General features: G+C 45.7%; 1 protein-coding gene across 4 annotated transcripts in view; it reads left to right on the forward strand.

Moving 5' to 3' along the window:
• TTC7B (tetratricopeptide repeat domain 7B) overlaps window positions 1–23785 on the forward strand; it is a 212326-nt gene that overhangs the window by 30195 nt on the left and 158346 nt on the right. For all 4 annotated transcript variants that reach the window (XM_054567150.1, XM_054567152.1, XM_054567153.1 and 1 more), the window contains exon 4: window positions 16292–16422. In XM_054567150.1, the coding sequence (XP_054423125.1) occupies window positions 16292–16422 (131 nt within the window). The remainder of the gene's footprint in view (window positions 1–16291; window positions 16423–23785) is intronic.

A 23785-nucleotide genomic window follows, 5' to 3' on the forward strand; every position in this document is an offset into this window, starting at 1 on the left:
GGACCAGCCGCCTTGCACGCTGGCCGACGCCGGATGGGATCCGTCTGATCTGAAAGGGAACATTCATTCTCCGGTTTTTTGTTGAGTATGGGCCATTTGGAAAATAAAGGAAAACATGAAGCAGGAAATAAAATCAGTCACCATATTGCCATTTGAGCTAGTTAACCACTTTTGAAGGTATATATAGATATAAATATCTGTATGTACCATCTCTATATATCTACATATAAATATCTTTATAGATTTAAATTATATGTATTTAAACATATAAATATATAAAATGTAAAAATATATAAAGACATTTATATAATATTCTATACATGGTTAGGATTATTCTATATATACTGTTTTATATTCCATTTTTTCACTCTATGTATGCATATGTGTGTGCAATTTTTTTCCATGTCATTAAATTTTTTGAAAACACTTTAGTGACTGCACAGTGGTGTGCCTTGTGGATATTTCTGAATCAGTTGCCCATGGAACTAATGTATTGTTTCAGTTTTCAATATTCCCAATATACTCTATAACTTTTTCTTTTTAAAAGATTTTGTTTATTTACTTTTAGAGAGAGGGGAAGGGAGGGAGAAAGAGAGAGAGAGAAACATCGATGTGCAAGAGAAACATCTCTCGGTTGCCTCTCACATGCCCCCCGTTGGGGACCAGGCCCACGATTCGGACATGTGCCCTGACCAGAAATCCAACCTTCTGGTTCGCAGGCCAGCACTCAGTCCACGGAGCCACACCAGCCTGGGCTCTATGGCTTTTTTTTAAAAACAACCTTATTGAGGTATTCACATACCATAAAAAGCATCCCTTTACAGCGTACAGTTCAGCGGTTTTAGTATATCCAGTGCTGTGCAACCATTACCACAATCAATTTTAGAGCGTTTTCATCGCCCCAGAGGGAAGCCTGTGCTCATTAACAGTCGCTCTCATCCCCTGAGTAGCGTCCCCAGCCCTAGGCAACCGCTTGTCTACTCTTCGTCTCTATAGATTTGCCTGTTCTAGACATGTCACATAAATGGAATCATATCGCATGTGATGTTTTTTCTGTCTGGCTTCTATCACTTGGCATAATGTTTTCAGGTGTCTCATATGTTGCAGCTTATATCATTCCTTTTTGTGGCTGAATAATATTCCACTGTATGGATACACCACATTTTATTAAGACATACACCACTTAATGGGAATGGGGTTGTTTCCACCTTTTGGCTATTATCAGTAATGCTGCTCTGAACATTTGTGTATAGAATTTGGAGTAGATACATGTTTTCATTTCTCTTGGTTGTGTACTTGGGAGTGGAATCACTGGGTCATGTGATAAGTCTGTGCTTAACTTTTTGAAGAACTACGGATTGTTTTCCAAAGTGGCTGCACTACTCTGAAGGTTCCAGTTTCTCTACAACCTTGTCAACACTTAATTATTTGTTCTTTTAATTATAGTCATCCTAGTGTTTATGAAGTGGCATCTGATTGTGGTTCTTACTTGTGTTTCCCTAATGACTAATGATATTGAACAGTTTTTCATGTGCTTATTGGCCACTTCTGTGTCTTCTTTGGAGAAATGTTTATTCAGATCTTGTACCTGTTTTAATTGGGTAATTTGTTTTTCTATTATTGAGCTATAATAGTTCTTTGTAGAATCTAGATACAAGTCCTTTGCAGATATATGTTTTTCAAAATATTTTCTATCATTCTGGGAGTTGTCTTTTTACTTTCTTGATGGTGTCCTTTGAAACACAAAAATTTTTGATTTTCATTAATTCAGTTTTTCAATTTTTTCTTTTATTGCTTTGGTGCTTTTGGAATTGTATCCAAGAAACTATTGCCTAATCAAGGTCACAGAGATTTATTCCTGTTTCCTTTGAGTTTTATAATTTAAGTCTTACATTTAGGTCTGTGTCTACATAAGTTCATTTTTGTATATAATGTGAGGTAGGGGTACAACTTCATTCTTTTACATATTCAGTAATTCCAGCACCATGTGTTGAAATGACTATTTTTTCCCCATTCAATTGTCTTGACACCTTTGTTGAAGTCAATTGAACATGAATATGAATGTAGGAGTTATTTCTGGACTCTCAATTCTATCCCATTGGTCTATATGGCTATCCTTATGCTAATACCATACTGTCTTTGTTACTGTAGCTTTATAGTAAATTTTGAGACTGGGAAGAGTAAGTCCTCCAGCTTTGTTCTTTTTTTTAAAAGATTGTTTTGGCTGTCAGAGGTCCCTTATATTTCCATATAAATTTTAGTATCAAATGGTCAATTACTGCAAAAAATAAGCTTGCTGGGAATTTGATAAGGATTATAGTAAATCTGTAGATCAATTTGATAAGGATATAGTACATCTTGTAGACTATGGCCATCTCAACAATACTAGGCCTTCCAATCTATGAACATGAGTGTCTTCTTTCATTTCTTTCAAAAAATGTTTTCTAGTTCAAGTGTACAAGTCTTAACATTCCTTTTGTTAAATATATTCCTAAGTATTTATTCTTTTTGATGCTATCATAGTGACATCTTTTAATTAATTTCATTTTTAAATTGTTCATTGCTAGTATTTAGACAATACAATTGATTTTTGTATATTGATCATTTATCCTATAACCTTGAGGAGCTCATTAGCTCCAATAATTTTTTTGTAAATTCTTTAGGGTTTTTTAAATATATAAGATTATGTCATCTGTAAATAGGATTGTTTTCTTTCTTCCCTTCCAGTCTGGATACCTTTTATTTCTTTTTGTTGCCTGATTGCGTTGGCTAGAACCTCCAGTACAATGTTGAACAGAGGTGACCAGAGCAGAGGCCTTTGTCCTACGGTGAAAGTGTTCAGCCTTTCACTAGAAAGTATGTTGTTTGCTGTGGGATTTTCATAAATGGTCTTTATCAAGTTGCAGAAGTTCTTCTATGTTTCTAGGATTTTTTTTTTATCATGAAAGAGTGTTTGGTTTTGTGAAATGCTTTTTCTACTGAGATAACCATGTAATTTTTGTGCTTTATTTTTCTACTATGGTGTATTACATCTATTGATTTTCATATGTTAAACCAGCCTTGAATTCCTGGGATAGATCCACTTGGTTATGGCACATAATCCTTTTAAATGTTGCTGGGTTTGGTGTGCTAATATTTTGCTGAGAATTTTTACTTCTATATTCATAGTGAAGATTGGTATATTTTTCTTGTGAAGTCTTTGTCTGGTTTGGGTACCAAGGTAACACTGATGTCACAGAGAGAGCTGTGAAATGTTCCCTTCTCATGTACTTTGTGGAAGAGTTTGTGAACGGTTGGTGCTAATTCTTTAAACACTTGGTAGGACTCACCAGTAAGCCATCTGAGCCTGAGCTTTTCTTTGTTGGCAGGTTTTTTGTTCTTTGTTTTAAATTACTAATTCAATTTCTTGCTACTACTCTGTTTCTTTAATACAGTTTAATAGCCTTTCCTTGTTCTCCACTTCTTCCACTTGGCATCTTTCACTGGAGCCCTGAGCCTCCCAGTCACAGCAAACAGTCCTGTAAGAAGGGATTTAGGGCAGATGGCTTTGAGGAATAATCTGTTTTCTACTACAGTAATACCTTGAGTAGCCGCACATCCCATGTCAGAAAGTAAGCTCGGTATAGTCAAGGGGAGCAGCATTTCCTATATTTGCAATTGATTGACAAAGTCAGCCTGGTAGATGAGCCCTATTTTTTCTGCAGGAAACTTCCAGCCACTGCCGGGTTTTAAGAAGGAGGATTTAATTAAGTTTGTAAGTGAGGAATATCTTTCTGGCACAGAGTGGAGAGTAGATTAGAAGGAATTAAAGATTATGGGGAAGGAGGCTGATTGGGGAGGGGAGCTGGCTTTGGACCCTTCCCCTCTATTATTGTGCATTTCGGAGAGTCTGACTTGTACAGGCTGTTTCTGGGGTGCCCAAGTCAGTTCATTTCTGCCTGGGTGTGGCCAACAGGAAGCACTGGCAGGAAATCAGAGGGCAAGAGGAGAGGGAATCCAGGGTGTTTATCTTTCTCTACCTCACGCAGCACCTTTGACAGCAATTTGGTCTCTTCAGTTACGCCAGCTTCTGTGAGACAAACCCTGCTGGGTTTCATGGAAGCTGGGGTTTCAGCTTCCATGAGGGAGCTTCTGGGTTCTGTTTCCCGCCCAGTGGCTCTAGCTTCCGGGCCTCTCGTAACTCCGCCTCCTCCCTTTGTCCTTTCCAACCCCAGGGGTGTTAGTGACCTCCTGCTGGTGCAGAATTCTGGGATGCCACGCCATCCTGTCTGTCTTCTCATTGGTTTCATCCCCTGTGCAGACAGTTCCATACACCATTGCGAGTATTTGAAAGAACTAGATGGATTGCTTTGGACCCGGACAGATATTGCAAAGGCCTGGACTGCGGGAGGCCATGGAGACAGTATGTGTGCTGGGGAGTTGGTGTAGGAAGGTGGTTGAGGGAGGAATTGAGATGACTGACATTTTTTGCTTAGCTCACTGAGCTGGCAATGATGTAGTTAAACCAGGTAAGGAATACAGGAGGCCATGCTGGGCTGGAGCTGAAAGTGACAATACCTCTGTGACCACAAGAGGGCATGTCTAGGGAGACATTCTAGTTCTTGTTGCTCCTGCTCTGTATAAGGGTCCTAGGCTATTGGGTTTTGGCTTCGGGATTCAGGAGTTGACTGCATATAGATTTGGTTCCAGCCCAGGAATGGCTGAAGCTCACTCAGAGGGCCACAGAGAGTGAGGAAGGCGAGAACCAAGGCCCCGGCAGGTAACAGGGGACCTCTTCTGGTAGGCTGAGTGCCTGCCAGGGCTTTGGGCCCATGAAGGGGAGGAGGGGTGCAGTGACACAGAGCTTTCTCCTGGGGACCGCAGGGAACAAAATACATAAGCGTTTGACTATCTGTGGCAGGTTTATATTCTCCAATATGCAGCAGTTAAAATGTGGTGGAGGCAGTAATAGAGAGTGGCTTGGATGCTGGAACCAGTCAGTCTGAGGTTTAACCTGACCATGGAAAAATCCACGCTGCGGTAATCAAGAGTGAACCCCCCTGCACCCCAAAAGCCATCTTTTCCCTTATTGTGGAAGCCGGGTTCCTAGTGAGCCCTCCTGCTAACCACGCAGGCCTCAGCATGGCCATGCGCCTTCCTAGATTTTGGAGGCCGTGTCCTGCTCTGTGCCACCCAGGCTGCCTGCCGGTGCCCACACACCTACCTGCCCCACCGCCACCAGGCCCACCCCCCATCTCTGCTTGTCCTCGCCCTCCAACTTGGAGTCCTCTCCTTTTCCCTGTGAGGGGTCCACCCTTGGTGATGTCTCGACGATTACTTCTCCAGCTCTACCATCCACTTAGTCTCCCCTTCCTCTAATCCACCTCTGTTTCTAGTTCGTGCCGTCCAATTTAGCATTCAGTTTGTGTTGCATTATTTCACATCTATCACATGCCTCTCTCAGACTAGATTGTATACTCGATTCATTAAATCAGCAAATGAGTGAGCGCCTGCTCTGGGCTGTCTCCTCTAAGCTGCCTGCTCCACGTTCCTGCATTCATGACAGGGACGGTGGCTGCCGCAGAGGGTGCTTGTGTGGGATGGTCCCTCAGACGTTTCCCCCTGGTATCCAGGGGCACAGTATTGAAGAGAAACTGTGTCTAAGTAACACACAACTTGCTTAAGGAAAAGTGCAATGGTTTTCAGTGTATTCTGAAATCCTCTCATTTTTAGATAGAAATAGAGTTTGTTTTGGGCCTGATACAAAACAAATAATCTTGTCTCAAACTCCTCTCTGCCCACACTCAGCTTCAGGGTGGATCATTCCAATTTGCGGACTGTCTTTCAGCTTGTTTGGCTCTGAAGAGCCCCTCTTCTGTGGCTCATTGTCTTTGAAAGGTGACTCCTTGGGCCTCTTTAATGTAGTTTTCTCCCCTGCATTGTGTGCTAGCAGCTATATTTTTCACTTTTAGGATTTGGGTCCTTACTTCCAGCAACTCCTTGGGGCCAGGTTATAAAAATATCACCTAGCCCAGACTCCTGTTTAATATTTTAAAACCAGGGCTGGTGGCTCCTAGTACAGTGCTCATCTGCCACCACCCATAATTTAGCTTCTATCATTTTCAAATCATATTTGGTGTTGATTTTCTTCCCCCAAATGTTCCTGATGCTTTGGGAATGAAAAACGTATTCACATTTGGCAAGCTAAGCGCTCTCTGGGGGCGGGAGCGGAGCACAGACTGTTCTGTGCGAAAGGAGGGTATCAGAGCCGGCTCTCCTGGCTGCCCCCCCAGTCAGCGGGGCCGGTGCAAAGGAGCAGGAAGCTGGGCTGGGCTGGCCTGCGCTGGAGCCCCAGGGCCTTGGCCCGTGAACCAAGCGGTTCAGGGCACAGCGCAGCCTTCCAGGACAGCGAGAACTCTCGTTTGTTGAGCTCCTAATATGTGCCAGATTCTGGAGAAACAGTGATAAATGATTAATAATTACAGCATTAAACAATTTCTTATAAACACCTTCTGAACACTTGCTTCTTAACACCCTTAACCCTCACAATGATCCCGAGAGAGAAATGGGTAGACTCCCCATTCCACTGGGGGATAGAGGGGTGGATCCCCTGTTTCAGCCCTGGTGTTTTTTCTCTTTGTTGTCAAGGGCCTGCTTCGTATGTCAAAGCTGGCATGCCATTTTTGTGGGAACTCGCAGGTGCTAAGGCTGCCCCAGTCACCGAAAGAAGCCAGGACCACTCTGGGGTGCTGAGAGGCACCTTGGTTTGTGTCAAGTAGCTCCCAGAACCAGTGTGCACATTGCAGAAGGTCTTGGAAAACGCCTTCTCCCTGGACAGCACTGGGGCTTCTTATTTAAACAGCAGGATTCTTTGGTGTTCTGGGCACATTCAAACACCGGAATTCCACAGAAGACCTCTGAGCAGGTAGCACGCCGAAAGTTCTACCTTGGGCCACACCAGCTGGGCCTTACTGCCAGCAGTCCTCCGAGGCCATCCCCATGTGCCGGCCACGGCCACCAGGGGGCGCGGGAGCCGCGTCCTCGCCCTCGTGCCCGCGCGCTCGCGCATGCGCGCAAACGCCCCGGCCCCGCGCCGCTCAGCCAGGGTAGGGCGCCCGCCTGCGGGGGTGCTCGCCGTGCACAGGCCCTGAAATGTGGGAGGTCAGGGATCAGAAGAACGGGGTGAACCTGACAGCCTTCTTTATTAACCTTAGTGAGACTCCTAAGGGAGTCCAGAGCCCTATCTAGATAGCTGTGCCTTCCGTAGGCGTTTACAGACGGGCCTGCCCGGCTCTTCCTAGGCCCAGAGCGGAACCTCGGCCACGTGCGCCTTTATCCTCTGCGACGACTCTTACTGAGGCATTAAACCATTCAGTGCATTGGTCACTGGGAAGGAGAAAGGATTTACAAGTGTGTATTTCTGGTAGTGGAGCTTTAGTAGGAGTAGACGTGCCTCCTTTTTCCCCACGGACTGAAAAATCTATGGTAATAAGAACTGTGGAAGCCCAAGAGGATTTTCCCGGGGTATTTCTTGGTAGATGAATGTTCAGGCCTTGAGGAAACAGAATCTAATTCTGACCTTTATGAATTGGATATGTGCTAATGGCCGTGACCTTCTAGGGATCCTGAACCGTAGGACACACAAGTAACTAATGTGCTTCCTCTCTCGGGCAGGGAAGTGCCCCGGCAGCGGAGGGGGCGGGGGCCTGTGTCCCGGCTCTGTGGACTTCCTTTGAACCATCTCCGAGCCTGGATTTCCTGCTCCTTAGAGTAGAGTGAGAGGAAGCGGGAAGATAGGGTATCCGGTTTTTTCCCTTGAGAAGTTGCTTATTTATTTATTTTTATTTTGGAAGCCTGGAGATTTGTGTAGGTGCAGTGAAAAAACTAATTTTATTGAAAAGTGCAGGAGGGGAGGGAATGGGGTGCTCCAGGTGGGGCCAGGGGACTCCTTGCTGAGCACTTCTGCCTGTGGGCAAAGCCCTGGTAATGCGGTAGTAGAGGTGCGGGCGTGGGAGGAGCCGTGAAGCCCAGGCCTGCGGGATGTGCTGTGTAAGCTGCCGCGTGTCTCTACCCAGGGATCGCTCAGCCTCCTCCCACCTGGAGTGAACACTTCTGTGAAGGGTGGGAGGTAGATGCCGTATTTCATGTAGCTGCTCATCTCAGGTTGCTAGTCAAAGCTTCCTGTTTATATTTAGATGGTGTAAGAAGAGTAAGAGCCCTTTTACTGCCGCTGACCCATATTCATATTTAATGTTGGTCGTGTTAGTAGACTCCTCGTTGGTTCTCTGGAAGCAAGCAGAGACCGAAGAGCCCAAGGCGGGTTTGGGGGATGGAGCCTTCGCCAAGGTCCATGGAGGTGCTTGTGCTTAGTTCTTCCATGACACCATGTCTGCCTCAGCAATGTCCTTTTAACCTTGTTTGGAAGCAGTCGTTCTCCTCCATTGCGTTAGAGGTGGAGCTTCTCCGGCCGGGGGGTGGGGTGGCGGAGGGGAAGGCCCAGGTCCTCCTCCGCGGAGCACTGCACCCGGTCGGTGCTCCGCGAGGATTTATTCAGTGGAGAAAGGACAGCCCCTCTTTGCACTGGCCGCTCTCACTCCTGGGGCAGCCGGGGGGGCTCCACGTCACACCCAAGGGATCTCCTTGGGTGATAAGTCCAGTGTTTTTTAGGAAGGAAACTAGAACCAAGACCAAAGTGTACATGGCATCTTGTATTACGAAGGTTGGGGGTCTGTGCTACAGGGTCAGCTGTGCTTAATTGTGAACGGTGGGATGATGGATGATGGGTATTTTCTTTCCCATGCTTTTCTGTATTTTTTTAGACACCCCTCAAAAAATTAAGGATTGTCATTGCCCCCCAGAAAGGTGCTTGTTAATAATAGCAGTTGCAGTGTATCAAGTACCTATTTTTCATACGCCAGGCACTGAGCTAAGCCTCAGAATAATCCACTGGAGCCAAGGCTGTTACTCTGATTTGCTTGATGTGGAAACAGAGGCTCCGAGGCGCTGAGTAGCTTGCTCAGAGTCACAGAGCTGGTGAATGGAGAAGCCAGGGTTGGAATCCAGGTGTGTCTACTCAAAAGTCCATGTATCTTCACTTCTTAATGTTTTGCCCAGCAGTTTGGGAGTTATATGATACATGTGATTTTTAGCACAAAGATTTAAAGTAATAAAACATAGGATTACTATATGATTTACCAATTCCATTCTAGGTTTGTATCTAAGAGAATGGAAAATATACCTCCCCCCCAAACCAATACATGAATATTTATAGTAACATTCTTCTTAATATTCAAAAACCTTAAATAACCCAAATGTCTATCAGCTGATGAATGGATAAATAAAATGTATTATATTCATAAAATGGAGTCTTACTCAGCAATAAAAAGGAATGGGGTGTTTGAAATGAGGCGGAGATGGAGCGGAACAGTATTCTAAGCACACAGCATTTTACACATAAGGTCAGCTGTAGATTAGGAACCAGGGAGTCTGGCTCCAGAGCCCATGTTCTCAGCCACTGCCTAGCACTGCTTTACACATAAAGACAGACAGACAAAGCAGAGATATGGGAGCGTGTGATGTAAAGGCGCAGAGTGAGAACTCAGGAATCACGGCGTCTGGCTGGAGTCCTAGCTCCGCCACTTACTAGTTGTGTAATCTGGGGTGAGTCACTTAACAGCTCAGAGTCCTGTTCCCTCATCTCGAACACGGGGGTGACAGTAAATCCTCCCTCATTCTTGTGAAGGTTAGAAGAATTATGTCAAACTCTCAGAACGGTGTCTGGCATGTAGCTAGCACGCACTACATGCTATTACTATTACGTGGTTACTAAGTAGAGACTTAAAGAGCATACCTTCAAATTGCAAACTCTCATTTAGTGAACATTTCAGGTTGAATGAGCATCTCGTTTGCTCACAGAATTGTGGAAGGGACATTGAAAGAGTACATGCTGTAGCAGGTGAATGTCTCATTCAGGTCCTGGCACGCTCTTCTGAGTGATATGTGTGTGTGTGTGCGCGTGTGTGCGCGCGCACGTGCACAAGAGAGCAATTTCCAAAAGCGCCCAGGAGGGCCAGCCGTGGCTCCCAGCCCAGGGACCACCAGCAGTCACTGAAGCGCGGGATTGGCAGGGGCTTCTTGGGAGCTCTAGGGCAGCCACAGCATCGCCCCCTCCCCTGTCCCCCTCCAGCATTTGGTGGTTTCCAGCAGCTGCCTCCTCCCTGCCCCTGCAGGGTCTTGTCCTCTCACTGAGGTGAGCACGTCTGGCCCCGGGTGGGAGCGCAGCCATTCTCGAGGTGAGAACGCAGGACCCGCCGTCCGGGGCTGCCTTTGCCAGCGCTGTGCTCTGAGGATCCTGAATCTCTTTTCCTGAGTTTCTTCTCAGCCTCGGAAACTGAGATCCCTGGAAATTGTCCTCATGCGTTTGCAGTCCATACCAAAGGGCTGGGTCATCAGAGACGCGGTGTAATAATAAAGTTTTTCTGGTACTTCCAGTTATAAAACTCCCGCGTGGGTCATGTTACAGCAAAGCAGCAGGCCGTACCTGTCCTGGGCCCCGCTGCCAGGGACGCGGTTACGGGAAATGAGGAAACAGTGCCTGATGTTGTGGTAGACAGTTCACGTAATTATATTTTACAGCCTTTTATCGTGTTGCATAACCTCATAAGAAATTAATTCCCTGTTCATTTTAATGTGATTATAAAATCAAAATATTTGCATTGACTGTTAATCTTCTAAAGTTGCACAGCTCAGGATGGCACCCCTTGAGTTCAGCGCTGCGGAGCACAGACAAGGAGTGAGAGGCCCCCCGGCCCGGCATTGCCTTAGGTGGTGCCGCTCCTGGTGGAAGAAGCCAGTGCCCTAAGGCTCTGGACTTTGATTTCTCTGCCTTTACAATTCGAAACTCATTTTTATTGTCATTGCTGCTATCAGGCGCTGAATATGCTGTCAGCGCTGGGTGAGACACAGGGCACTGTGAGCAGGGTTTTGTAGTCAGACAGGCTACGGGCGCGAACTTGGCTTTATCGTTTACTAGCTGCGGAGCCTTAAGTTCAGTCTTATCTCTAAGGTGCTGTTAACGCCTTCCTTGCAGGGTGGCTGTGGGGATTATAAATGGTGCATGTCAGACCCTGGGTTTAGTGCTGGGTGCCGAGTACGGCCTTGGTGGATGAACGTTTTATACTGTTGAAGCTGTTGGGTCTTGCACACGCTGATCAGGCTCCGCTCTGAGGGACCCTGAAAGGGTTTTGATTTTTTTTTTTTTTTTTTTTTTTTTTTGGCAATGAGATGTGTAGCTCTCCACTTCCTCAGCCAAAGCTCCGGGGATGGATAGCCCGTGGGGAAATGGAACAGAGCCCCTTTTCACAGATGCTGAAAGCTTGATGTGGAAGGAAGCAGGGTGGAGTCCAGTTCGCTGTCTTGTGTCCAGGCTGCCTCTCAGCTGCCTGGTGCCCCTCCGAGCTGTTGACACCCACCTGCCTTCTGGTGTCTGCACAGCACCTTGGCTTTCGACACTCCATCCTGCACCAGGCTCAGCAGTCCTGTTTCCGCCTAGGATGGCACCTCTCTGGGGTAGGACACATTTGCCCCAGCTCCTGGCTCCCTCATGATTTCCAGGGCTGGCCCCTGCTTGGACCTGAGGCGAGTCACTTAACTTTCCCGGGACCCTATTCCACAACACGGGAAGGAGATAGCATCCCTGTAACAGGACCAAACCAGCAAATGCACACAGCTCCCAAAGTAGTTAGCGTGATCTAAATGATTTTCTTATCATTAACTTATTTAAAAGGTGTTCCCCTTCACACCTTCCAGAAGTGACTCTCGGAGGGAGTTCCCTCCTGTGGCAGGGAGGTCGGTTTTGAGTCCAGCGGCCACTCAGCAGTCCTTAAATCACAGCAAGTGCTCAGCCACTTTTTTTACCCATGTCTTCAAGTTGGCCTTGATGATTGGACAGGAAGCGTTCAATTTCTACTCTTTTCTTTTCGTTCTAGATGCGCGGATCTCATTGAGATGTTCATTCGGTGTTGCTGTCACGCCAGTTATTTATTCAGTCCAGTTTTTGCTTTGTTGTCATGCATTCTCTGGAAGAAAGAAAGTAACTGAAAACATTATTGATGATAGCTTTCCAAACTGACGAGGTGTCATCTGACATTTTGACGAGGGCCAATTTGGGCCTTGACCTTAGGACTCTGCTTCTTAGACAGCGTTGCTCTGATCACGGACACCTGAAATTTTATAGTCCGGCCCAGAGGTCCTGTAGCAGCTTTTGACAGAGAACTACTATTCTGGAACTGAACGGCACAGCCATGAATTCACTGGTGAATCAATACTCACCTGTTGCTCTGCGCTGTGCTCAGGGTGAATGTCATAGCATTTGGGGGAAGGAACAGTTTTTACCGTAAAGAGCCTCCTACCCAAGGATGGACGCCTTGCTGGGGACCCATTTGCCAGCCGAGACCTTGGGGGTCCACATATCCGCCTACTAAGCACACAGACCTGCAGAAGATACCAGCCTCTTCTCACAGAGGAGGGGCTAGGTTTTACAGGTTATTTAATATTCTTACTGACCATGAATGGTTATAGATTGCAGCCCTCTGTGATGGGGTTTCAGTATTTCAGAATTCAAAATACTGATGACAGGCAAGCTGTTTTGAATTGGATTTGGCTTTTCTTTGGTTCAGTGGGCTTGGCAGGTCCCTGGGGGCCCTGGCCATCGTGGTGAGCCCCAGCGGCCCAAGTCCGGCTGTGGTGGCGCAGGGCGCTGAAGAATGGACCCATTTTCTTCCTGGCTCCTTGACACACGGGAGAATTCCCTTTCTTGATGTTAAACCTCTGACACCAATTTGCACATTCTTTGGTTGCTTCTCACACAGAAGAAGGCAGATTATGAAACAATTTATCTCTTTGTTATTTTCTGGTGGTTATAATTTTGCACAAAGGAGAACTTAGAGCCCATTGTGGGAGCTCCAATCAAGTGCTTGCTTTTGAGTGGTTCTGGAGCCTCTCTACCAGATGGCAAGTTTGCGTAGTTTATTTTGTATTCTTCAAAGAAGATTTTGAGAGGTTGTAACAGACTTCACACTGGAGAGGCTGCTTAGTGATTTCATTTGCAACTGCCTAAACAATTTTGGCTCCAAATGGGAACAGAATTAAGCCCCTAGGACTGGAAGGACATTAAAACAGTTATTGCAACTGTATTCCTTATGTTCAAAAAGTTTAATAGAGATGTGGAAGTTAAAAATAGACCCAAATCACATTTCTGGAGAGGAAAACTACACTGGATGTGATTAAAGGCAGATTAGACATTGAAGAAAAGATTAGTGAACTTGAAGATACAGCAATAGAAACTATCCAAGATGAAACAGGAAGGAAAATTGAAAAGGAGGTGGGAGAGCATGAGTGAGCTGTGGGACCCCTTCAGGAGGCGTAATGTGTGCCACTGGAGTCCCCTAAGAAAGGGGGAGAGTTGACAATAAAATTTTAAGAAGTAAAGACTGAGCATTTTTCAAATTTTATGAAAACTATAAACCCTTAGATCCAGAAAGCTCAGTGAAGCCCAAGCGTGAGAAACAGGGAGAAAACTGAACCAAAGCACTTCATAATCCAAACTGCTCACAACCAGTGATAAAAGAAGATCTTAAAAGCAGCCAGAAAGAAGAGGCACATTACAGGGGGCTGAACAAACATATGGTGATGGCAGGTTTATTGTCAGAAACTGCGCAGGTGAGAGTGCAGCGGAGCAGATGTTCAGAGTGTGGGGGCGGAGCGGGGAGGACTGGGCAGAGGAAGCAAACTGCCCACCCCGAATTCCATACTCAGTGAAAGTATTTCTCAAAAATGAAGGCCAAATGAAGCCTTTTTCCAGACTTACGGTGACAGACAGAAATTGTCATCAGCTGAACTGCACTGGAAGAGAAGTTAAAGGAATCCCTTTAGGGAGAAGGAAACGTGAACCTGTGCAGAGCAGTGGAGAGCTCTGGAAGTCATGGCTGCACTGGTGCCTGTATGAGTACAAATTCTCCTTATTATTTAAGTGGCTTTAAAAGATAGTTGACTATTTCAACAAAAATAATAATCATGTAAGGTAGGATTTACAACCTACGTAACAGTAAAATATATGTGATAAGAGAATAAAGACTGGGAAGAGGGATGGAAATATGCAACTATAAAGTATGTGAATTGATTTCACGTCATTAGAAAGAGACTGTGTTGAGTGACACCCTTAGAGCAGCCACTGACAGGCCTGAGACTTCAGTGAACGAGAGGACAAGTAGACAGGTGTTCGGTAAGGACAGGGACACCTTGGAACAATGCAGTTGATTTGTCCGTAAGATGTATTTGTTTACCTATGTCTTACAAACATGCTCTTACCATACAATTCACCAGTTGTGTTTCTTGGTATTTTACCTTATTGAGTTGAAAACTATGTTCACACAAAGACCTGAACATGAATGTTTATAGCAGCTTTATTCATAACTGCCCCAACTCGGAAGCGATGAAGATGCCTTTTAATAAGTTAATGGATAAGAGAATTATTATTTAGCAACAAAAAGAAATGAGCCGTCAGGCCACCAAAGGACACGGAGGGACCTTAAATTGGTACAGCTAAGCGAAGCCGGTCTGGAAGAGTTATGTACTGCGTGACTCCAGCTCTGTGATGTTCTGGAAAAGGCAAAACTACAGTGACGCTAGACCAATTAGTGGTCGCCAGGGGTTTGGCAGGAGAGGCGTAGAGATGAAGAGGTGAAGCAGGGAACGTTTTTAGGGCAGTGAATTTATGGTGTACAACGCATTACTGGTGGGTATTTGATTGACATTATCAAAACATCTGTCAAAACTCACAGACCTGCACAACACAAAGAGTGAACCCAAACGTAGATTATGGACTTGAGTTGATAAAGAAAAATTAAATAAAAACAACAGCAACAACATTGAAACGTCGAAAAAAACGTGTAGTTAGTTACATGCCAACCTGCCTGCTATAAAGCTGTTAAACATTCCAGAATTTTGGGCTGAGCTGCACCTGTGTGGCCGAGTAGTGACCCGTGGGTCCGCAGGTTCACGGTCCTGAGTGTTTGGCTCCTGGGGAGCAGAAGTGGTTTCTCCTCCTTCCTGATGGGGCGGCGTCTCCTGTGCTTTTCTATAGACCAGAGGGGCTGTCGCTGTTGAGCAGTTTGGAAGCGGCTGTGGTCAAAATGATGCACAGGAGGCTTTGGGCCGTTGGCTGGTGTGTTGGGTGTGTGTAATCCCCTCTCTGTCATGGTGTCCACTGTGAAGGTCAGCGACAGCCTTGGTGGGTGTTGGTTGGGAGGCCAAAGGCCCAGACTCAGATTCCTATGGTGCCATGAGCTGACCTGCAGGTTTTGGGCAGACCACTTACTTTGTTTACCATGGCAGACCTCAGCTTCTTCATTGGTCGGACTCTGTCTGGCCCCTTCCCACTGCAGACCCCTGTTCTTTCAGTAGTAGCCCGTTGCACACGTTATAGGGAGCGGAATGTGTGGGACATATATCCCAGGGCACCTGATGCAGTGGAAGCCTTGTTGGGCATCGAGGCTCCAAGACCCTCCGTGCAGGGTTCCCGCTGCCTCCGGCTGCGGGTAGAGCCCCGAGTCCCGCTGCTCCAGGCTGGACGTGCCAGGCGGGGCGGAGGTGGCGCTGGGCTCTGGCTGCAGCCGTCCCCCTCAGCATTGTGATTTTCTCAGCCTTTCATACTTCCCAGCCCTGACATCTCTCTTGGCTAAGAGTACCGCCTCCATCTGTAAAGAAATGCGCACGAAGCAAAGTTCTGGGTGTTCTCTTCGCTCAGGACTCAGAGGCGGTCCGTGGTGTTACTGCTACCCCAAACTCTCAGGCTGAGGGTTGGAAGATTCTCCTAGTAACGGAGCCTCCTGAGAGCATCTAAAATTTTTTTATGTTCAGCTGGTTAAGTGTACATTTTAAGATAGAAAATATTCTTTAGCTAGTATTGTCCTGTGAGCTGGACTTTACTTACCTTAAAACTTCCTTAAGGACCTTGGGACATAATCGATGGAGAAGCTCTGTTAGGTCTGAATGGGGTCACCACGGTCATGTTCTCAGCCTGGACATCAAAAGTCAAATGGTACTTCGTGCCTCTTTCATCTGGAACTATGGATGCTCTTTTTTGGCGCTCCACTTTGATGTTCCATTTGTCCTTAGAGAGAGGACAGAGAATCCGCTTCTCTGACAGTTCGTGATTTCCTGGGACCGCTTTCTGGTCCCCTAGAGCAATATTTTAAAAATTAAGCCCCGTGAAGAGCAACTCACCCAGTTTTTGTGTTCAATTTTTTCCCAGGACTTTGTTTAGAGAAGCTGCCTATCTCCTCTTCTACCAGTAACCTCCACGTGGACCGGGAGCGGGACGTCGTCACCTGCTATGAGAAGGCCGGGGACATTGCGCTCCTGTACCTCCAAGAGATAGAAAGGGTAAGGGAGGGCTGTGCATTTGTTCCTGTGGATAATTTTGTTAAAACCTCAGATCACACGAGAGAGAGCTGTGGTCCACCCCTGGGAAACTGTGTGTATGGCCGCCTCGGGGTGCGAAGCCTTCCTCACTCGCCGTGATGCTGGGGGCGATGGGTGGTGATCGTGGCGCCTGGGAAAGGATGGGCCAGAGTTTGGGAAGCAGTTTCGCGTCCTCTGAGCGGAACGACAATGTGTGTCTGTGTATACCCTTAGCCCCCTGAAGCTGGCTGGTTATTTCTGTTCTCTTTTGCCAGATGGATTGATTTTCACTTGTGTGGACTATCTGTACATCTGGGTTTGGGAGGCTTCACCTCAACGGCGATGCCAAAGGTCTGCTGGGGACTCTTGACCAACCTGCTTGGAGCAGGTGGTGGATCCCCTGGGACCGTCTGGGACAGTGTCTCTTAGCAGTCACGCATCTGCCTCTGGGGCAGGAAATGGAAGCCAGCAGCTGACAAGGAGGCCCCAGAGCAGAGAATGAGTGAACAGGATACCCTGGGCCCATGCCCTCGGTCAGAGGAAGAGGGAGTCAGGAGGGCGCCAGGGAGCTGTGTCGCTTGTCTGTTTAGAAGGATTGGGCTCTGCCCTTTAAAGGCCCTTCGCTTCTCAGGCTCAACTTCCCCATCTCTAGAAGGAGCTTAATAACAGTTCCTACTTCATGGCATTCTTGTGGGGATTATGAAGGGCCATGTAAATAAGGCACTTAGCCCAGGATTCTTGACAAATGTCACTAATTTTTACTAATAGCAACAGCTCCTGGCCATTTCTGCCCCCTGCAGAGCTTCCTGGAGTTCTCACCAAGGCTTGACGCCGATGTTTCCCCATTCAGACCCAGCGGTGCATCCTGTGAGGTATTTTGAAATGATCAGAAATCCTGTGAGACTGAAGATGACCAAAGTCTTATTTCCCATCAGTTTTATAGGTTCTCTGTCTCCCTAAGGAGTAGAATTGAGAGGCACTACCAAAGTCTTGTCAGTTTTTGTTATTTTATAATCTACACTGGAAGTGATATTTTTCATAAATCATTGTATGTTAATGTATGTGATGAGGATCAGAACTGCCTCGTAAGAGGCAGGAAGATGATACTTGTCCTGGCCTGCTCTGAAATGGATTATAAATCATGCTTAGTCATGTCTAGCAACATATAAGGTCTGTCCGGAAGGTATCCAGCCATGTACTATCAAAAATACAGACATTTATTGAAAAAGATACAAGAAACATTGTACATAGGACAATGACGCCTCCATCCCTTTCCAAGTAGGCGCCTTGGGACCACACACAGTTCTCCCAGTCGCCATCAGCTGCCCCATTGTATTTTCCTGGATCTCATCAGCAGTCTGAAATCTCTTCCCTTTCAAAGGTGATTTTAGTTTGGGGAAAAGCCAGAAGTCACAGGGCAACACATCTGGGCTATAGGGGGCTGAGTCACCTGGGTGATTTGATGTTTCACCAAAAAATACTGTGTGAGACATGATGCATGTGATGAAGCTGCCAATCACCAGTTGCCCGTAGTTTCAGCATTGTGAATCATCCGAACAGTTTCCACAGAGGAATGTTTAAGCCTGACACAATATCTGATGCATATTTGTTGCTATACTTGCTTAGTCACTTTGAATGTGACAGCCACCCAGTGCACATGCTCACTCAATGGCGTCTGCTGCCCCCACTGACTAGTACAGTGAAGTTGTCATTGTTCACACATGCACATTCCAGTCCACTCTCTTTGGCTGCCAGGTTACGTTGCCTCTGTGCAAACCATTCTCATTATATTAACAATGGCTGGATTTTTTCCAGATAGACCTTGTATTTGGCCATCTTGCCAAATTATTCTGTCTGAAGGCTGCTTTGAGAAAGGAATTTTTTGGTTATTCAGAATTTATTAATAGGATTTGTGATTTCAAAATCACAAATGATCATGATTTCAAAGTCCACCTGATTTCCACTGCCTGCCTCCATGATAGCCAGTGCTCGGCAGTGGGGAAATCTGCATACCCCAGCCTCGTTGTTCTTGCTCACCCCACAGCCCTTGCTGCTTAGGGGCCCTTGTTTGGCACCTTACTCTCCAACGGCTATCCAGCCCTGTCATGTTGGGGCTGCCTTTTCAGGCTGGGAGAAAGGATGTTCATCTGTTACATGTGCCTTTCACGACACGGGCATTGGCAAGGCTAGGTCCCTTCCTGTCGTCTTCCTTCCATAACCACCTGCTCGCCGCTGGGTTCTTTAGCCACACTTTTGAGGAGACTCATACAATCACAGGATATAAAACAAATGTTTTTGTGGGTTTGGGGAAATAGTGATCATAGGATGTTAGACCTTGAGAAGAAAATGGAGGCGCAGAAAGGAAGAGCCCGAGGGCCCAGAGGAATTTAGTGCCAAAGCTAGAATTAGAATCAGCCTTTTCTTTACTGACTTCAGCACTCGCTCACGTCAGCATCCCAGGCTACTGTAGTTTCCCACACCCTTGTATGTAGAAAGTGCTCAGTAAGTATCTCACCGGGCAGACCATGGCTCTGAGTGGCACGTGGACGCAGCCTCGGCCTAGGGTTCAGGCTCCGCGTGCTTCCGCGTCTCTAGCTCTGATTTTCCAGTCTGAGTTTTCCTTCATGGGAAACCACTTTGAGCCTCCACAGATGCAGCATGTCACAATATTAGCAATGAGGGTGACTGAATGAACCCAACATCTCTTTTGACTGTAGTAGATGCTCAGGAAATTATCTGTCACTTGATGAGAAGTCTAGGGGGGAAGACCCTCCTTAAGTGACCGTGCGGTTGGTGAAAGTTTAGCAGCCATTGAGGCAAGGTGATGGGTGCTATGCAGAGGAAACCTGCTTGGACTTAAAGAAAATTTTTTTTGAACTTAAATGACTTTTAAGACGTATGCTAGGTTAAAAATTGAAATTTTTTGCTGAAATAAGTGCAAGAGGCTCAGGCTTTGCTTTTTGGGTAGGGAGCCCTCTTCTGTAGAAACCCCACATGCTCTGTTCCCACATTTGTTCTGCTGGGCAGATACGGTCAGTCGTTCAGCGGTTTGCCCCTCACTTCCCAGCCATTCTATAGAGAAGAAACTTCTAGTTGCCAGGAACTTTTGGCACTTTATCTATTAGCATTGGCTCTTAACTTCATGTACTAGCAAGAATAAAGTTTGGGGAGAACTTCTGAGGGCAGTTCGGAATGTCATGGCCAGTGTTTTTCATCATCCGGGGCCACCAAATCCTATTTCTGAGGCAGCCCCAGTCCCTCAGTTTCCCGAAGAGCGGGTACGTTCAGTGATGTTCAAGTTCCTTGCTTCCTGAGGGGTGGTGACTCTCAGAGAGGGAGATGACCTTCGCCTGCCCTTGGGCTGAGTGTCTGGTCTGTGGGAGGCAGCAGGGCACAGCAGGGAAGCGACTGCTGGTATTGGGATCCTGGCCTTGCCACCTCTTAGCTGTGTGACTTTGGGCAAGTTACTCAACCCCTCTGTGCTGCCTCAGGAGCCTCATTAGTAAAATAGCAGTAACAATTGCTCGACTGTTGTTGTCAGGATTAAATGGTTTGACTCAGGTACTTCCCAGTGCATGCGTGGTCAGCACACCACAAGTGTCGTTCTGTTGTCGTTCTCTGCTCCTGTGTCACCTGGCAGTGGAGTCTTTCCTAACCTTAGAAGATTTCAGATACATAGGTAAAAACTTGGAATATTAGAAACACACTGTTTTATATTAAACGTTAGAGAATTTTCAGGGGACTGTTAATGGAGTAATATTTTCAGGAAAGTTTTGCTTTATTTTTCTTGGGCAGAAGAGAACAGGGCAACATTTTGCCTGGAGTTTTTATGTGACATCTGGGTTCTGGGCCTTGGTTCACCCCCCACCCCCCCACTGTTTGACCTTGGCCCAGTCCTTTACTTCAGCCTCTGTCATCATGTCACGGGGTGTCTAACGCTGCCTGACTGGCCTGGGGCTAGAGAACCCGGAGCGTGCAGTGTCTCCCGCTGGGGGCCCTCCCTGAGCCGCCCTGCCCCCATCCGCAGGCAGAGGCTGGGCCGAGGAAGCCGTGAGCACACGAAAGCTGTGTGCATTGAATATTTGTTCAGCGTTGTCCTTGCTGCAGAGACATCTACTAATAATTTTCTCTGATAATTTGTTCTCTGAAGGGGAATAAAAGATCCCTCTCAAATTGTGCACATAAAATAATTTAATCAAACAAATCAAGTTAGAGCAGATAGCATTAGAAAGGAAAGGACGGCCTTGATTAGTTTATCTTCAGGTGGTGGCCGTATGCCAACACTAAATAACGTTATCTGCCCCGCAAGGAGCTTCTAGTGGTGCAAAGACAGGAATAAAGATGACTTCATCCTTGGATATCATAATGTGAGCTCTGCTTTTGGCAAGTGAAATCATGCTGCCCCTGTCCTTTGCGTGGATCAGCCAGCCAGCTGGTGATGGCTGTCTTGAGCCGAAGCAGTGCCAGGGTGGAACTTTACCTTCTGCTGACAGTTCATTCCTTTACACCCTCTTTTAGAAAGGAAGGTAATGCTGAATTATGGGCCATCCACAGACTTGGCGGGCTGCTCAGCGCTAGAGTTTTGAAACAGCCAGGTGCCCGCTATGGCAGGGTCCAGCCCAGGTTTTCTCTCTTCAGTGGTCAGCATGGTCGTGCCTAAGTTTGTGCTGTCCTCCCAGCAGGACAGAGTCTCGGCGCAGTGAGGGGTTGGATTCAGAACTGGATTAGATTAAAGTTACCGTGTGTGTTGAATTCAAACCAGGTGCCTGGCCGAAGAAAAGCGCTGGGTGCTGCCGATGAAAAAGGCAGGGTGTGACTCTGGAGGTCCGAGTGGCTGTGCTTTGGCTTTAAATTGTGAGACAATAAGAAGAGGACAGATTCCCCCTTGCTTTTTTCCCCTTTCCACTCGAGCTGCAGTAGCAGGTCACAGTTCAAAGCTAATGCAGCACATCTGAGGGAAGACTTCCTTACAGAAGTGTCCGGAAACCGGCTGCTCGGCAGTGTGCTCAGACTTTGAGCCTGCCCGCTGAGTAGCTGGAATGGGAGACGACAGCAAACTTAAAACTGAGTTAGGAACAGTAGCTGATTTTAACTTTTGTGTTTCCTCAGTCAGTCTCTGCCCTCGTGATTTTATAGCATTAAAGTATTTTTAATCCGTCTCTTTTCCACTCAACATTATGTCAAACCCTGAAAGTGTGATCAAGGCTACATGACATTTCATCAGTGGGTGGCCTCTGCGATAGGATGGCCTCACCGGTGGGCATGGCCTGTTGTAAATCCCGCTGTGACGCCTACTCCCCTCCGGGAGCCTTTTCCTTGGCTTTGCCTTGCTCCTGAAGAGCAAGCCCCGGAAGTGGGGATAGTTTTTAACATTCTTGTTACTACATAACGCGTCCCATTGCTTTCTACAAGCCCTACTAACTTCCTCTACCTTTGGCAGTCCCAGAAGGTAGTGGATTTTTTGCAGCATTGACAGGCTTGCTCTTATATAAAAGTTACTTTGCCAATTTCCTAGACCTGAATGGTACCTGGCAGTTTTAGTTTGCATTTCTTTGACTAACAGACAGGTTGACTGTTTTTCATCTATTTGTTTACAGGTTATCTTTTTTCTTTTTTATTACAGCATTATAAGGTATAATTTACATACCATACAATTCACCCATTTAAAGCGTGCATTTCAGTGGTTTTTAATATATTCACAGTGTTGTGCAACCGTCACTGACGTTTAATTCCAGGACATTTTTGCCACCCCAAAGGAAACCCTGTGCCTGATGACCTCCAGTCTCCCCAGTCTCTATCGACCTGTGTGTCTGGGACATTTCAGATACGTGGAACCATCCAGTTGGTGCTGTGTTACGCCCGGCTTCGTGGTTTAGCATAAGGGGCCCCCGACTCGTCTGTCCGTGTTGCAGCATCAGTCAGTACTTCAGTCCTTCTTAGTGTCAAACAATGTGGCCATTGTCTGGATGTACTACATTGTATTTATCCATTAATCATTTTGTCATTAACTTTTTGGCCATTGTAAAACGTTTCTATAATTCATATACAAGATTTCACGTGGATGAATGTTTTCATTCTCTTGGGTTTATACTTAGGAGTGAGTTTGCTGGGTCAGATAGTAACTTTATGTTTAACTGTATTTTATAGTCCTTTTTTGTCTGTTTATACTTTCTGCTCAATTTTGGGATGTGTTTTTCTTACAGTATGAATAAAGTCTTTATATCATAAGTATGTTAATCTTTTATCATATTTACTCTGAATGTTTTCCCAGTCAGTAATTTTTCATTTTTAAGTTGCTCATAAATTTTAAATCTGTACATAGCTGAATCTGATTATATTTTTATTATATTTATTTTATTGTTTTAAAGCTGAAACTTTGGGATAAACCTCCTCTAGGATTTAAGGAGTTTTTAACCATTTTCCATGTTTTTAAAAATAACTTTTCCTTTCCAAATCTTCTGGGGATTTACTTTGGTATATGATATTAGGCATGAATCTCATGTTTCCCCAAATTTCAGTGCCACTTTAAGGTGATCTTATATCTCACTTTCATATTTTCTGTCATCTATTTTAAGTCATAAAAAAGTATTAGATACAACAATAATTTCTGGTTTTCCTATCTTGTTCTTCCACCTTATATTGTACCAATATGACTCTGTTTAAGAACTTTATTATGATGGGTTTTAACATCTGAAAGGATTAGTAACTGCTTATTCTTATTTTCAGAATACCCTTTGTCCTTTTTTGTTGATACCTCTAAATGAATTTTGGAATAATTTTGTTGAGTTCTAATTCACTTACATGAACACTTACTGAGTTCCTTCTGTGTTCTGTACACTGTGCTGGACACCAGGGACTCTGGACTAAATAAGCCACAGAGCAAGACCTTAGGAAACAGGAGCTCAGGACACAGGTGGGGGACACTCAGAGCAGGCTGCAAGCCCGGAGAAGGGCTTCGGACAAGTGTGGAAGTTTAGGGTCAGTTCCCAGAAGAGATGACACCTGAGCTGAATCTCGAAGGCTGACAAAGATAGTAATAGAGAATTACTAATCACAACATTGAACTCCTCTATCAAAATAGAGTGGATTCTTTTCATTTTTATGAGAATATGGATCTATGGCAGGAGAGCAATTTTTGTTTGTGTCGTTTCTTCCTTTCAAATATTTTTCATCTTATCTCTCTCGTGTCCTATCTCCAGACTTTATAAAAGAATGTTAAAAAATAAAGGTGGTGGAAAATATTATTTTGTTCCTACTTGAAAATGACTCTTTAATATATCTCCATTAAAGATTATAGTGTTTATGTTCTCATCTGCAACTCATAAGTTGTGTGAGCTATATATTA

Source organism: Pteronotus mesoamericanus, unplaced genomic scaffold (genome assembly GCF_021234165.1).
Source record: "Pteronotus mesoamericanus isolate MK-2021 breed Mesoamerican mustached bat unplaced genomic scaffold, CSHL_Meso_final contig_182, whole genome shotgun sequence".
In the NCBI taxonomy this organism is placed as follows: domain Eukaryota; kingdom Metazoa; phylum Chordata; class Mammalia; order Chiroptera; family Mormoopidae; genus Pteronotus; species Pteronotus mesoamericanus.